General features: G+C 54.4%; 1 protein-coding gene across 14 annotated transcripts in view; it reads left to right on the forward strand.

Moving 5' to 3' along the window:
* NCAM1 (neural cell adhesion molecule 1) overlaps positions 1-14,290 on the forward strand; it is a 297,913-nt gene extending 283,623 nt beyond the window's left edge. For 7 of the 14 annotated variants that reach the window (XM_032428164.1, XM_032428166.1, XM_032428167.1 and 4 more), the window contains 4 exons: positions 6,444-6,651; positions 7,567-7,683; positions 8,707-9,501; positions 10,980-14,290. In XM_032428164.1, coding sequence (XP_032284055.1) covers positions 6,444-6,651; positions 7,567-7,683; positions 8,707-9,501; positions 10,980-11,100 — 1,241 coding nt within the window. In that variant the 3' untranslated portion in view covers positions 11,101-14,290. The remainder of the gene's footprint in view (positions 1-6,443; positions 6,652-7,566; positions 7,684-8,706; positions 9,502-10,979) is intronic. The other 7 variants (XM_032428172.1, XM_032428174.1, XM_032428173.1 and 4 more) reach the window with 1 other exon arrangement.
* The last annotated feature ends 1,087 nt before the right edge of the window (positions 14,291-15,377 follow it).

Here is a 15,377-nt window from a genome sequence, read left to right on the forward strand (position 1 = left end):
CCCCCCCCCCCCCCCCCCCCCCCTGCACACTCTCACCAGAGCAGAAGGATGGGGACAGGTCACTCCTGGACTGCCCAGCCCAGGGCGTCCACACACAGCAACTCAGTCAGCCTGTCCTACTTCCCAAATGCCCCAAGCCCCCATAGTGATCGGTGGCTTTAGTGACATTTAAAAAATTCTGGTGACCACCAGCTAGTCCTCTCTGCTGTTCGGGGGCACACCCCTCCGCGTGGCCAGGAGAGAGGCTCGCTAAAGTCTCGCACGGAGACTCGGCTGGATCCTGCTCAGTACCATCTGTGCGCACTTGGGGATGGACCTTCTACTGAATAAAACCTCCCTCCCTCCATTGTGGTCACATCATTCTACATATCTCATCTCTGAACATCCCACAGAAGTTTGATTTGTTCTTTTTGTTTATTTTTTAGTTTTGTTTGTTCTTGGTTGTTTTTTTTTTTTTTTTTTAATTAATGTTTGAAGACTAGTCTTTCCCTTTGGGAATCCCAGTGATCCCGTCTGCGGGGCAGAGCTGCCCGTGTCGGTGGGCCCGTGTCCCCCAGCGCTCGCCATTTAGAGGCTCATGTGCAGACACTGGAGGCCGCACTTTGCCCAGCAGCTCAGGCAGGTAGCGCCTCTCACCCCAGCCCTGTCTGCCCCCCAGCCCCACCTCAGACCTCTTCCCCTGGGGTCCCTACCCTGCCTTCACACCAGCATGAGACAAGCAGGCGTGGTTCTTAGGCACAAGGCGGAGCATCGAGGAGAGACACGCGGTGCCTCCGGGCCTGGCATAAGAATCCCAGGTCAGTTAGCAAGAGCTCTGGGGAGGGTGAGGGAAGGAGGGATCTGTCCTCAAGCGAGTGACTCGTCACTGTCCTCCTGGCTCCTGGCGTGCTCTTGATAGCATCTTGGGCAGAAGTCCTGTGTTCACCCAAAAGGGCCCATCGCGGAGGTCTGCCCCAGCCTGGTCCCATTCCCACCCACAGGGGAGGGCCAGTGTCAGTGTTTCCGAAGGGACTCTGGAGATCTAGCCCAAAGTGTAGGGAGGCCTGACACGACCCGTCTCCCCACCCCCAGCACACCCCAGGCGAGGCAGGGCCTCAGCCAAAGCTACTTTGGGGTCAATGCCAGCAGGCCCTGGTTTGTAACAGGATGCCTTTCGAGAGACAGTGTTAGGGCACACTCACTCCCCCCAGACACCGTTCTCAGTGACGGCTGTGGCCCCCGGCCCCACCAGTGGTCCCCAAGGTAGCAGCCCTTCGAGACCCCCGCGGGAGGAAGCACTTGCCCCCTCGCTCAGCTGCCCCCGCCGCCGCGCCCCGTCCAGCGCTGCCACGCTCCACATGCCGCGGGGTTCCTCTGCTCACTTCCGAAATACTGATACGGCAGGTTTGGATCACATTTGTTACTAATAAGAATGCTAACACTGTTGTGTAGATAATCAGCGAGGCCTTGATGAAGTTTACACCTTTGCGTTATTAAAGGAAATAACAGTCCACGTGAACTCACCAGCGTGTTTTGATTTTATTGAATAGTTGTGTGTCCTACAAAATGTCAAAAGCCCTTTCCTTCCACCTCACGTGTACCTGAACAACTCTGATTACTCCAAATTGCACCCCAAACTTGTAGCCTGCTGCTTGGAGTTCTAGCAAAGGAAATAAATGCTTTCCTTTCCTGATGAGGAGCTATGCACTTTGCTTAGCTGCCCTGAGAACTCTTGTGGGTCATTGCCTCCTTGGACGCTCCTGGTCCCCAGCAGGCAGGGGGAGGGAACAGTCCCTTTGCAGACCCAGGAGGTGGTCACTTTGGGGTCAGAGGCGCACTGCGGGCCACCAGATGTACAACGCTGTAGCTAGGGCTCCTGATTTCCCTGCTCCCATTAGAACCCCATAACAGAGGCTGCGCAGAGTGGCCTTGTGATAGATAGAATGTGAGAGAAGGCTCTTGTTGGCAAATCCTATTCTGTTTATAATCACACTTAGTAGGACATTTCCTGGAAGCCCGTGAGACCAGCTGTCTGTTTAACAGCGGCTTCTGGGAAGGAGCAAGCAGACAGGTATGGGGTTATGAGTGAACCAGAGCCCCAGCTTGGTGGAAGGGTTCGCTCTGCTGCACGAAGAGCTGGTGACACAGTGACTCAGGCCCGTCTAGTGTCTGTAAAATGTGAAACCTGGATTCTCATTTTGAGGCATTTAAGAAAGGTGTATGTAGGTCTCCATCTTGGGGCAGCCGGGTCCCTGTTCAGGGTCAACCCTTCCCATGCCGGGAACCACAGAAGATGGACAGCCCCACGTTCGCAGCATCACCGTTGGGACGGCTCTGACCCTGGAGGTTATGGAGGCGCCGCTCCCAAGAAACTCTCTTTGCGTGTGGGTGTGTGGCTGGGACAGGGACCAGGCCAGTGGCAAGGTCAGGCAAAGATAGACCCCTGGAAGGGTATGTTTCCCTTTTATAAACTGTTACCTGAGGTACGGGGGACACCCTTTGTCCTTCTGGCTTTCCTGGGCTACAGCCCTGTATCATCCCCGAGAGCTAGTGGGTGTTGGCTTGACTTCAATATACTTTCCTCCATTTCCTGGTGTTTCCCTTATTTTCAGTTTTTTTGTTTTGGTTTGGTTTTTGGTGTTTTTTTTTTTGTAGAAGCTATGCACAGTCTAGCTTGAGGAGTGCCTTACTCCCTCGGGAAGTCGACACTCTTAGTGGTGAACTGGGTGGCCCTTTCTCCTTCGGGGGCAGTCTGCGCTCTCTCCATCCGTTCGGTATGCTAGGTCAAGGCCACGCGGTGAGACCGCACACCCCCTCCTCGGGCGGCGAGTCATAGAGCAGCTGTTACTCGTTGTAGGGCAGGCTCGAGGGGACCTGGAAACGGCACTCCCCCAACTCCACTGTGTATGAGGATCACCCGGGCTGTTCCTCCAAATCCTGATCCCTGAGCCTCACCCCCAGAGATTCTGATTCCGTAGAATTGGGGAGCCCCAGAGTCTAAGTTTACGGCACCCCAGGAATTGTGCTCCAGGTGGACAGACATTACGCTGAAAGGCGTTTATTTTCCACATAAAAATAAAATCACAAGAATCAGTGAATAAAAACAGGGCCTACTGAGTGTTGTAGGCTTCCAAGAAAAAGTACCTTGCACGGGGTGCTGCTGGACGGTGACGTGGGATGGTGGGCTCTTGTGGTTGAGGGGGGCGTGGAGACGCCCTCACCCCAGGCCCTGCCCCGCACAGGGACCTCTTCCAGAGCATTACGGAACCACTGCCAAGGGGTCGTCCGGCCTCTGCTCGACTGCCTCCAGCCGCAGGGGGCTTGCCTGCCAAAGCAGCTCACCCTCTGTTAGTTCTTTCTCGAGGGGAGCGGAAATCTACCCCGGATCCTATAGTTTCCATCCAGTTTCCATCCAGCAGTGATACCGAACAAGACTACTTCTTCCATTTCACAGCCCACCTGTAAATCTCTGGAGGTGGCCTTCTCATCTCCAGACTCAACACCCACTCATTTTTTTTTGTGACAAATATTCTTTGAACATTTCCTATCAGTCAGGTTGTCCTAGATGCTGGGGAGACATAAGACAGAGTACCTGGTAGAACCTTCCAGAAGGGACAGCCAAATAAAAAGCATGTAAATAAACAGAAAATGTCAGCTAGAGGTAAAAAGAGAAGAAAGCAGGTAATGTGGTAGATAGTGGGCAGAGGTGCCTCACTAGGTAAGAGATCGGGGGATGGAGGGAGAGGGCTCTATGACAAAGTGACCTTTGAGCCGAGGCCTGTGGGATGGCAAAGAGCCACCCAGGAAGTTGTGGGGCTGGAGTGTTGCAGGCAAGGGTCAGCAAGGGCCTGAGGCAGGAATGGGCTGGGTGTGTTCAGCAGGGGCATGAAGGCTCTGGCCGGAGCACAGGGGTGGGGGGCGGAGGGCCGGTGCCATGAGTCGCAACAATCAGAAGAGCGGGACTGTCTACAGCCCGTGTAGGGCCTTCAGGCCAAGAGGAAGAGTCTGAATTTTATCTCCGCTAGAAGGGAAGACCACTTCCCTTTCTGTCTCACGTCACAGGGGTCTTTGTACCCTCCTGGCCCTTCCCCTGTGCGTGCGCGTGGTGCTGGCCTTCAGACCAAGGCAGCTCTCTGGCTGGGGCTGATGAGCCCAGAGCATAAGCTGGACCACCGCCGCCTCACACACGCGGAGCCACTTGGCGGTGGTTTGTCATCCTCTTTAGAGAGAGCGTTTGTCCCCTAAAACCGTATTTATGTGTATACTCAGAAGGTATAGTTTGTACCACCGAGCCCGGAGACACAAACACTGTCCCCTCACGCAGATACTTCTGGCTCCTTCTTGGGGAAGCAGGCACTCAGCCCCCGTGGGGCACTGACGTCAGCAGGGGCTTCGCCCAGGGTCTCGGGCTCGAGAGAAAGCCCAAGGCTGCTCTCCCCTCCCTGCTCGGGAAGCAGCTCTGGGACTCTGAAGATCAGGAAGGCTTGCATGCCTCTGTGCTTATCGGGGTGGAATGTGGAAGGACCTGCGAGAGAAGAATGGATGCTTTATTCTGCTTCCGTGAGCTGCTAGGGAAAAGACCCGCTCTGGCGGACCTCGGGGGCCGGCCGGCCGTTTCCTGCCGCCGAAGTCCGGAGATGGCGTGGCCAGAGCTGGGTCCTCTGGGTTCAGATGAAGCCTTTGGTCCATCTTGATGCCTTCCTGGGCGTAGCCTAGGTTTTCAGTGTGGGTTGGATGGGACCAGCCAGCGAGCCCAAGGAGAAAAGGCTGGGAAGCAAGACCAAGGTCCCAAAGAAGCCACAGATATTCAAGAATTTGAGAATCTTCTCCAACTAAGGCCCATCTGTGCCACGGGTACTACGAATTAAGCTGTGAGCAAGCAGTCATCTCTGGCGTGCTGGGCTGGTGGTTCGTACCCTGAATTAAACTTTGAAACAAAGACCAGTGGGGTAGGATCACTGCTGAAGAAGCCCCATGGGGCCTGAGCAGGAAGCCCTGGGCAGACAGACGAGTGCCCCCAGGAACACAGACTGCGTGGAAAAAGAAGAACATGGCCCGTGTGTAGCACCTGTCACCTTGGACTGCACGTTCCTCTGTTACGTGGTGTGATACATGGCTGGCAGCCCAGCGGGCCTGGCCTGGTGCACAGCAAAGGCCCAGTGAGACCACATAGTGTTGGCCACGGTGACTGCCTCTAGTGGGCGGACCGGGGTGATCCCAGTGGGTCCCGCCGGCACAGGAAGCCTCAGACAAGGTCCAGGGGTGGGGTGGGGCTGCCAGTCTGGTACTCCACCCTTCCAGAAGAAAAATGAAGCAGACGTGCTCATGTTTCAGTCTGAGGTCATGGTCTCCACACTGACTAGTGGGCAGAGCCCTGCTGGGTCCTGGCTTCCCAGAGCATAACCACGTGTCTCCCAGACACTGGAGGGACTCACCAGTCAGGGGGCCACCTCAGCCAACTCACAGCTATCACAAGGGGGCCTAGGGAGCTGAGCCTGGGGCCCTTCTGTGAGACCATCAATCCCCCGGGGCCCAGGGGGTTTGTAGATGGACAGCAGGGGAGAAGGACACAGAGGCCGAGTCATTCAGAGTGAGCCCAGCCAGAACGGGAGTGCTGGGTACTGCTGGGTACTGCTCGGATGCGAGAATGTGGGTCTGTCTGTCGTGGGCACGGAGGGTATTTGCCCTGAGTGTGAGTGTGCCTGTCCGTGTGGACCTGCATCTCTGGGTGAGTCTGCTGGGTTTCCTGAAGTCTGGTCCAAGTGTGCCTGAGCTCCCAGATGGTGAGTATACCCAAATTTTTCACCTTGCCTACCGGGGCTGGGCAGACCTCCATGTCTCCAGAGTAAATGGGCTTCATTCAGCTCCCTGGGTGCAATGACGGATAAACCATGTCTGTCGTCCAGTGTTGGGATCCTCTGGAGCTGGTCCTAAAGAGGAGAGGAAGTGGGGTAGCATTCTGGGCATACCATTGTGCATGATGTCAGCACAAGCCCACAGGAAGCCCTGGGAACCCCCTGCTGCCCAGTTGGGACCCTGCCCCTGACCACTCCCAGGAGCCACAGTCCAGCCCGAAACCAGTGACCATCTCCTGCCTGCCTGCTGCCGGGCTCACGGGGAGATCAGCTAAGGATGGGTCGGGGGGAGGCTCAGACACTGAGCACCAGGATGGAGACACAGCTCCCAGTCCCCACCTGCATCCTGACTTGTGGGTGCCTCATGCCCTTGTCCGCTGGTCTGTGAGGTACGGCTGCCATCCGCCCCTCAAAGATACAAAGAGACTCTGCCGTCTCAACACCGGGGTATAGAGAGGCCCCACGGAAGGTGACCCTCTTGACACAAATGCCATGACTGTGTCCTGTAGCCTCTCCCCCGCCCCAGGGGCTGTCGGTCGCACAGGGCGCAGGAGTCTGCAGGGCGGTGTAGTAACCGCCGGCCATCTCTCTCCCTCCTTCCCACTCAAGCCAACGGCAGCCCTACATCAGGCCTGAGCACCGGGGCCATCGTGGGCATCCTCATTGTCATCTTCGTCCTGCTCCTGGTGGTGGTGGACATCACCTGCTACTTCCTGAACAAGTGTGGCCTGCTCATGTGCATCGCCGTCAACCTGTGCGGGAAGGCCGGGCCCGGAGCCAAGGGCAAGGACATGGAGGAGGGCAAAGCCGCCTTCTCGTGAGTACAGACCCACTTGCCACTGCTGGGGTCTGGGCTCTGCCCCGGGCTGGGGGCGGCGGGGGGCCAGCAACGGAGCCATCTCATTGGAGAAGTGTTTCTCAGAGCACAGCCTTTGGGGGTACGTGTTTGCAAAGCCAGCACTTGGGCCCAACCTCACATCTAACATATTAGAATTTCAGAGAAGTTTGAAAATCCTGCATAAATGAGAATGAGGGGAATTTTCAGAGCTGAACCGGAGGGAACCTGCCATAGCATTTGAGAGACCTACTTGCCTTGCTGTCATTCATTCATGTATTCATTCATTCATTCATTCATTCACTCATACATCTCCCAGGAAATATTTATTGAGCAGCTACTATGGAGCAAAGCACTACTCCCGGCCCGACATTATACCCACGCACAGAACAGGTAAAACTCCCTGCCCTTTCGGAGCTGAAGCTCCAGGTGCTGTCCCCTCCAGCATCTCTGGAGAAACAGATCCTGAGCCAGTTAGCAGGAGCCTTCACAGACTCAAGGCAAGAAGGGACAGAGCGAGGGGTGAGCTGTTAGCCCCACCATGTGTCGGGCTCTGGACGTAAATACGGATTACCTGAGCACTTCTCTGTGCCAGGCACTGTGCCGAGCACGTCACACTCATTATCTCAGGTAACGTGAAACAGCTCAGCAAGGCAGAGACTTATTTACCCCATTTTACAGATGAGGAGATGGAAGCAAGGGTGAGCAAGTCAGGTGCTCAGGGTCACATAGCACGAGTGGGAACTGGGGCTCAGGCACTTGGGCCTGGCTTGAGCTGCACCCCCCACCCCTGCCAACTTTGGGCCGGGCCCACGTGCCGCGAGCTGTAGCTGGCTTCCCCAGGAGCCCCCTCTCTGCCCCAGCAGCCCGGGATTGAACCAGCCGCTCTCTCCACAGGAAAGATGAGTCCAAGGAGCCCATCGTGGAGGTGCGGACTGAGGAGGAGCGGACCCCAAACCACGATGGAGGGAAACACACGGAGCCCAATGAGACCACACCGCTGACAGAGCCCGAGTACGTGGGCGGGGAGGGGCCGTACCTCATCAGCAGAGCCCCACACCCACCTCGTCACCCTACCCACACCTCCCATGCCTCCCACCCACCACTCCCAGCCAAACAAGCAGGCGAGATTCTGGAGCCCTTGGCCAGAAATGCCTGACCCCCCTCTCTCCCTAGAGAGAAGGCATTCTGGGTTCTGTTAAGGGCCTGTTGGTGCTCGGAAAGGGCTCCTGGGGTGAGTGGGACCTCTAGACCCCATTCCCGAGTCACACACACATCCTGGAAACAGCCGAAGGGAGCAAAACTTCATTGAGAGAGGCTGAGCTTTGAGAGGCTCCGCGGGTTCTGCTCAGGATTTTCAAGAGCTCTAGGGCTTTCTGCGTTCTTCCCAGAAGGGTGAGAGAAGGTGAGGGGCTGTGAAGCTCCCCCACCCTCCTGTTCTCAAAGGCCTGGGGGACCCTCCGTCAGGAACCAGGCCCAGCTGAGCCTGTGACGACTGCTGGCTGTCCTGAGTGCTCTGGGTTTGAAGGGCGTGCAGTTGAATGGCAGCACGAAATCTCGGGCTGGAGAGCCCACGTGGCTCCTCGGGGCCGTTTGGAGCACTCCTTGCCTTCCTCCTGACTTTCCCCATCACTGCCCGTGGAGTCTGTTCCTCGGGGGGCCTAGGCCACCAGCAGCGGCGGACGCCGGACTGAAGCCTGCCCCTCCTGAGCTGGGGTGCAGGCGGGGCTCGGGAAGGCCCCGACAGGGCTGTAGGGAAAGGCAGCCTAGCGCAGAGAGCTGGAGGGGCGTCGGCGGGGAGGAAGGGCCCGCAGGTCCCTTTAGACTGCCGCCTGCTCTGTGTCTCCTGTCTCCTCTTCTGCCCGCCTGGGCCTGTGCTTCCTCCCGCCGTCCTCGTCTCTGTGGGCCTCTGTCTGTGCCTCTGCGTCCCTGCCCGCCCTGCCCGCGCCCCCCTCCTCCGCTGCAGCCCTTCCCCTGCTTCTCCGTCTCGTCTGAGCTTCATTGTCTGTTCTCTTCTACTTCCTGTCCTCCCCGCAGGCTGCCTGCCGACACCACAGCCACTGTCGAGGACATGCTGCCTTCTGTCACCACCGTCACCGCTAACTCTGACACTGTCACCGAAACCTTTGCCACTGCTCAGAACAGCCCCACCAGTGAGACCACCACCCTGACCTCCAGTATTGCCCCCCCGGCCACGGCCACACCCGACTCAAACTCAGTGCCCGCCGGCCAGGCCACCCCTTCCAAGGGGCCCGGCGTCGCCACCTCCTCCCCACCCCCCGCTTCAGCCCCCAAGGTCGCCCCTCTCGTTGACCTGAGTGACACCCCGAGCTCAGCCCCCGCTGCCAGCAATCTGTCTTCTAGTGTCCTGGCTAACCAGGGGGCTGTGCTCAGCCCGAGCGCCCCCACCAGCATGGGGGAGGCCTCCAAGGCCCCTCCGGCCAGCAAGCCGGCCCCCGCGCCAGGCCCCGCCACGGCAGCAGCGGCCGCCCCTGCCTCGGAAGCCCCCCAGGCCAAGCAGGAGGCTCCCAGCACCAAAGGCCCGGACCCCGAGCCCACCCAGCCCGGCGCCGCGAAGAGCCCGACCGAGGCAGCCACGGGCCTCACTAGCCCGAAGAGCGAGGCTGCCTCCGTCAGCACCACAAACCCTGCCCAGGGCGAGGACTTTAAAATGGACGAAGGGAACTTCAAGACCCCAGATATTGACCTTGCAAAGGATGTTTTTGCAGCCCTGGGCTCTCCTGCTCCCGCCGCTGGGGCCAGTGGCCAAGCCCCTGAGCTTGCTCCTTCCACTGCAGACAGCTCTGTTCCGCCCGCGCCAGCAAAGACCGAGTACGGCCTCTCTCTGTCTGCCGTGGTCGGGTTGTGTCCCGTGGTGGTGTGCGTTAGTGCTGTGCTGTGTCCTGTTTGTGAGGCGTGTCTTCAGCCTGATCCCGGCTTCTCTGCGGGAACTCTCAAGCGAGGGGCTGGGATGAGGCGCAGAGAGAGGAGGGGGGCAGGCAGGCAGGGCCCAGGCAGCAGCCGCCTGCTCACTAATTAGGCCATGTTAATTATGTCTTATCCTTATCATCCTAGCAGTGGCTTCTCTTTTCCCTGGGGTGGGGGGAGGACTTGCTGTCGGGCCACTGATGAGCATAGCTTGGGAAACGAGCTAAGGAGACCAAGGTGCCCTTATCGGCCACCCCGGGGCCCACAGACAGAGTGTTAGCCAGGGCCAGGCTGAGTCCACCCCCGAACGGCACTGTTCTGCGGGAAGAAAAGAGGCAGGCCCCAAGGCCCGTGTGGGAAGAGGATGTGGTCCAGAAGGCCCCGTCCCACTCCAGCCCGGATGCCCACAAACCCCCCACGACCACCAGCTACTCTTGCTTCTCCTGGGAATGTCTGGGAAGACTCAGAGCTCACAGGCACCGAATGACTGCTGGGTCTCCAAGTTCAAGGGAAGGTCCTTAAGCTTAAAGATGTCTTAACCGTGATGCCAAAATGCAGCTGGAGCCGGGGTCTGAGGCTACTTGCCCCAGTGTGTCCTTAGACCAGACTTTCACTCCTGGGACTGAATAAGGCAGAGTCAGACCTAGGTTTTTATAGAGGCTCCTGTCCCCCAGATGAGCGGTCGTGCTGCCCTCAGCCGAAATGGGACCCTCCCCGGGAGCCCTGAATCTGAAGAAGTAGGACTCCACTAGTCCTGCCCACTCGGCAGCCCCCCGACTCCCCCCCACCCCGTCCCCACCTGTAGCGTGACAGCCCTCTCTAGCCTCTCATGCCGTGGAACACTGCCTCAGTAGCAAAGAGCGTTTTCCCACCCTAAACACGGAGCACAGGTGTGCTGGGAGTGAGGACAGGCAAGGGCAAGGCGGTTTGCAGACGGACCCCTGGAGTGGGTACCGGGGAACCCAGCACAGCATCGTCATTTATACCAAGCTGAGCGGGTGCTACTGCAGCGGGTCGGTGGTTGGTCGGGGTGAGGAGACGGCCGCCTCTGCTGCCCCCTCCACTGCCCCAGGGAAGGGCTGGACCCCTGGGCCCCCGGCAGCGGGTGAGGGCCGGAACGGGGAAGGTCTTGTTCCTCTGATTCAGCAGCTCTCCGCTTTGGCTCCGTTTCAGAGTCACTTGGGTGCTTTTAAAAGTCATCGTGCCCTGACCAATTAAATCAGGATTCCTGGGGCGCTGGCCCAGGAATCGGTGATTTTTAGAGCCCCCAGCTGATTCCAGCATGCGGCCAAGGGTGGAGACCATTGCTCTGAGCTGGAGCCCTGGTGGAAGGGGGAGTTATGCGATTGTGGTCTCAGTGCTGTTTTCCCAATTCTCTGCAGGAAGGGCCCAGTAGAAGCAAAGCCGGAGTGCCAGGAGACAGAAACGAAGTCAGCGCCAGCCGAAGTCAAGACGGTCCCCAACGACGCCACACAAACAAAGGAGAACGAGAGCAAAGCATGATGGGTGACAAGAAATGAGCAGATCAAAGTAAAAAGTGACACCACACCTTCACCAGAGCATTCCCAGTATCTCACACACGCACACACGCACACACACGCACACACACACACCTCATTCCTCTAGTGTCTTTTGCCTTTAAAAAAAAAAAAAACTAAACAGATAAACATGGGATCTCCTTTTTGTAGGTTTATAGAAAGGGTTCCTTCGCTACGCGCACTCACTTGTAAGAAAATGAGACAAAAAGGTTAAACCCACAGCCAAACTAGGACACTCTGTTCCCTGAAACCATTTAAAGAATCAAACAAAAGGACCCCAAATTAAGAATCTAGGAAGCTCAGAAAAAAAAAAAAAATCTAGGTTCAGGAAGACCGCACTTGGTGTTGCCCAATTGGCACAGACCAGTTTCAGAGAAATACTTCCAGGCACTAAGACTAACGAATGAACAAAGTCCAAGTTTATTTTTATACTTTGAGTCGAGTTTGAACTCTGTAAAGCCCCATAAATAAGTTATAATTTCTGTTCACTTTGTATTTGTTAAGTATGCAAAGTGTGCCCCCCTTGCTAGCTGAATTCAATTCCCGCGTAGACTCTTGTTTTGTAGGAAGAATGCCAAATTGCAGCTTCTGGGGGTAGATCTCAGTTTGCAATATTCTGATTTCTTTTTCTCTCCTTTTCTTTCTCATTCTTTTTTTTTTTTTTCCTCCTTTCTGCCAACTTTGTTTTCCAATGTTTACAAGTTGACAAATGTTTGACTTTGGTTGTGTTTAAACGTCCATGTAAAATAGCTGCCTTTTTTTTTTTTTTTTTGGAGTTACAAATACTGCCTAGAGGCGGGTAGGGTCGTCACAGGCTTGCTTTCGCACAGGACAACTTTACAAAATATGATTGTTTACAGTGGCTCTCCCCACCCCCACCCCACCCTCTTTCTGATTTGAAATTTTTGCCTGTGTGCAACTCAGGTGAAAATCCATCTCGTTCTGGAGTGGTTTTGCTTTTTTTTTTTTTTTTTTTTGGTTCTCAGTTCTTTTTGTATTTCCTTGGGGGTTAGACCACTTTCTGATTAGCCACCACCTGCCTGTATCTGTAAAAAAGGATCTGCCCCCGCCCCGCAGGCGTCCACAGCCTTCGTTTTGAAGGACTCCTTAGGCTTTGTTGAATGAAGCAGAGAAGATTGTATAGTTGGGGCTGGTCTTGGTGAACACACATTTTTACCCCAAACATCCCCTTTTTGTAGAAAGCCAAATAAAATATATACATACAATTTCTTTTTGAGCCCAGAATCTAGATTTGAGCGGAAGAGCACTTGTGCTTCAGGGAATTAGTGTCTTTTTTTGGAAATCTGTTGAAGTAAAGTAACATCGGCCTTCTGTTCACTTAGGCAGCATTTATAGAAACAAAAGAGAAAAAAAAAAAACCAACCTGCTGTCTGGAGTCATAAACACAACTTTCCTGGATTGGAAACCAAGTGGGGGGGGGAAATACAGAAACTTTAAGGGGGATGGGAGGGGGGAGAAGGGAAAAGCCAGCCCTTTGTATAGAAATTTTGCTTTTTTTTCTCATTCTACTTTAGAAACTGCAAGCTTGTGCACTGTGGATGCGTGAATATTTTAGTGTGAAACGTGTTTTTGTCATAGTATTGAAATAAAACTTCAACATAGTTTGGTTGTGGAAGGTGTAGCAGCTAGTTCAGAAAAAAACATATTCAGGAAACAAACATAACTCTTAAAAGGAATCGAAGCCTTTAAACAAAGAAAATGAAATAAAAGTGATGATGATGATGACGACGACGATAAGGCTAAGGAAACAGAAAGTCAGCCCTCCAGCATGCGTTCCTTTCCCAAGGTACAAAACAGCAAGAGGTTAGGGTGGCGAGACTGCCCCCGAGTCCGTTCCGTGGGCCACACTCCCCCGCGTTCTGACGCTTCTGCAGTCTGATCAGTGGCGACACGCTAAGATTATAATTTCAAACTGTGAAAAATAATGGTCTTGTCATTTGCTAAATGTGGGGTTATTTTGCATTTTCTCAGCTCCTGGGGATGGAAATGGAGGATCCAGTGTACCCAGCTCTGACCCCTTTGATTCTTGGGTCTTTGCACAAATGTCTGGTTCAAATGCACAGGCCCTCAGGCACGAGGAACGTGCAGACAGTTCTTTGAGCACACAGCAGAACGGGAGCTCCTGGGTGTCTGAGACAGGGGGACCCGGCAGGCCCATCCCACTGCTGGGCTGTCCGTGGAAGCAGTTGCTCATCTTCTGCTGTTAATGGCGCTGACCACCTAAGCCAAGCCCACGCTATCCCTCATCGAGACTGTGCATCTCACACCAAGTGGTTGTGGCCAGGCACGACAACTTGGGTTCTGATGGTTCGGAAGAGAAAGAGGTGTAGCCGACCCTCAAGTAACCTGGCCCGGGGCAGCTGACGCCCCCCCACCCACCCAGAACCCTGGCTCTGCCATTAATTGGCACCCAAGACTCTGCCCACCTTTTGGTCTGCCTCTCTCTCATTATACATAGGTTTGTCTCTGCACGCATGAGCTTTCCTTTCTTTAAAAAAAAAAAAAATTTTTTTTAATTAAAAAAAAAAGCAAAAACAAAACAAAATAAAACAAAAAAAAAAACCACCAGAGCAATGCTTTCTCTAAAATCAAAGAGAGAGTCACTTTATTTTCAAGATGTTCTATCTTTTATGTTAAGAGATAAAAGCTTATAGTTTTCCTTTTTTAATTTTTTGAAGGCGGGATCAACTCTACCAGTTTCCAATGTGTATGTGTCTATATGTGTATGTGCCATACATATGTATTCACATAACTAGCGGCAGGGCCACATTCTGCGGGAGGGGGCACTCCCGGGGCCGCGCTTGGGGGCTCTGAGTCCTGGGGGTCCGTGGTGTACGTACTGCAGCTTCTGAAGTGGGACTGTTTTCACACTTTTCTATGGAGCCGTTCCGCGTCCCAGGCTGTCACTCGAGGCTGTCTGTCTGGATGGTGGTTTTCAGACCTCCATGAACATCCCTACCCAGCATTCCGTACTTCGGGGGCCTTCTCTCTTGTTATAAACTTTTTACCGAGTGAAACATCGATACCACCTTTGTTTCCATTCTCACTGGTGTAAATACTGAGTACTAACTGAGAATTTTGACTTTGCATTCTGTCAGAATACTTGTGTTCAATAAAAATTGAAAGAAAAAAGAGCCATTATGGTCAAACTGGGATTTATTTCGACTCGGTGCGAGTCTGCCACGTGAATCATATGTGGAAATGCCAATGGTTTTGTTTTGACCTTGTGAACAAGGTCAGTTAAACCCAGTGTCTTGAGTTCACGTTGCCTGAAGGATGGTTTTCCAATGTTCCCCCCTCAGGTTGATAGAGGAATCCTCATTTTAGAATGGCCAACCATCAGATTCAGAAAGATTTCATTCAAATCCTGGTTCTGCCACTTCCTTGTTCACTCTGGAAGAGTTCCTTAATCTCCCCAAGACTCAGTTTCCTCTTTTGACAAACAGGAGATCCCAAGCTCATAGAGCTGAGGCACTGCTAATGAGGGAAGCAATGTATATGAAAGCAGAGTATAGGACTGTCTTGCACATAGTAGGTGCTCAACAAATGGGAGGTAATGCTGGTGGCACCCCAGGGGTGTGAAAGCATCACAGCCAATTGGAATAACAATCTAAACTTGAGCTCCAAGCTTTCAACATGGAGGTAGGCGCATGAGGCTTATTCCAGAATAATGATGTCTCTCCTTCTTTCTTTGCCGTACTGCTCAGCCCTTGGAGTTAAAGTCTCTGAGCTAGGCAGAGTGAAGAAAACTTCACCCAACTCGGAATTCTCTTGCATGCGCTGCTGTCCAGCTGTGTTGGGAAGAGCCGAGAGTTGAAATTACCTATTAAACTGTGGAATTGGAAGTCCCTGGAGCAGAGCAGGTCCCAGGGCCAGCACTAGGGTGAGGCAGGTGAGTGAGACTGCTAGGGAGCAAGATGTAAGGAGGCCCTGTCTCAGGGCCAGTCCTGCACCTGCACGCGTCTGAGGCACCTCCTCCTTTTGTGTCCTACATGCCCCTCTCCAGCCCCAGCCTGGAGCGGTGCCTCCCTCTGGAGTGGTGTCTGCATCCATTCCCAGGAGTTGGCCCTTCATTGGCCCTAGAGCCTGTTTTAAGGACCCAGAGCCACATGTATCTATGTGATTTCCTGGGCCACCAACGTCCAGCTGCATATGGCAAGGTAAGGAGCCATCAACAAAAACTTAAACATCCTGAAATGATGACCCTCTCTAATGACACAT

This window comes from Phoca vitulina, unplaced genomic scaffold, assembly GCF_004348235.1.
Source record: "Phoca vitulina isolate PV1807 unplaced genomic scaffold, GSC_HSeal_1.0 scaffold38, whole genome shotgun sequence".
In the NCBI taxonomy this organism is placed as follows: domain Eukaryota; kingdom Metazoa; phylum Chordata; class Mammalia; order Carnivora; family Phocidae; genus Phoca; species Phoca vitulina.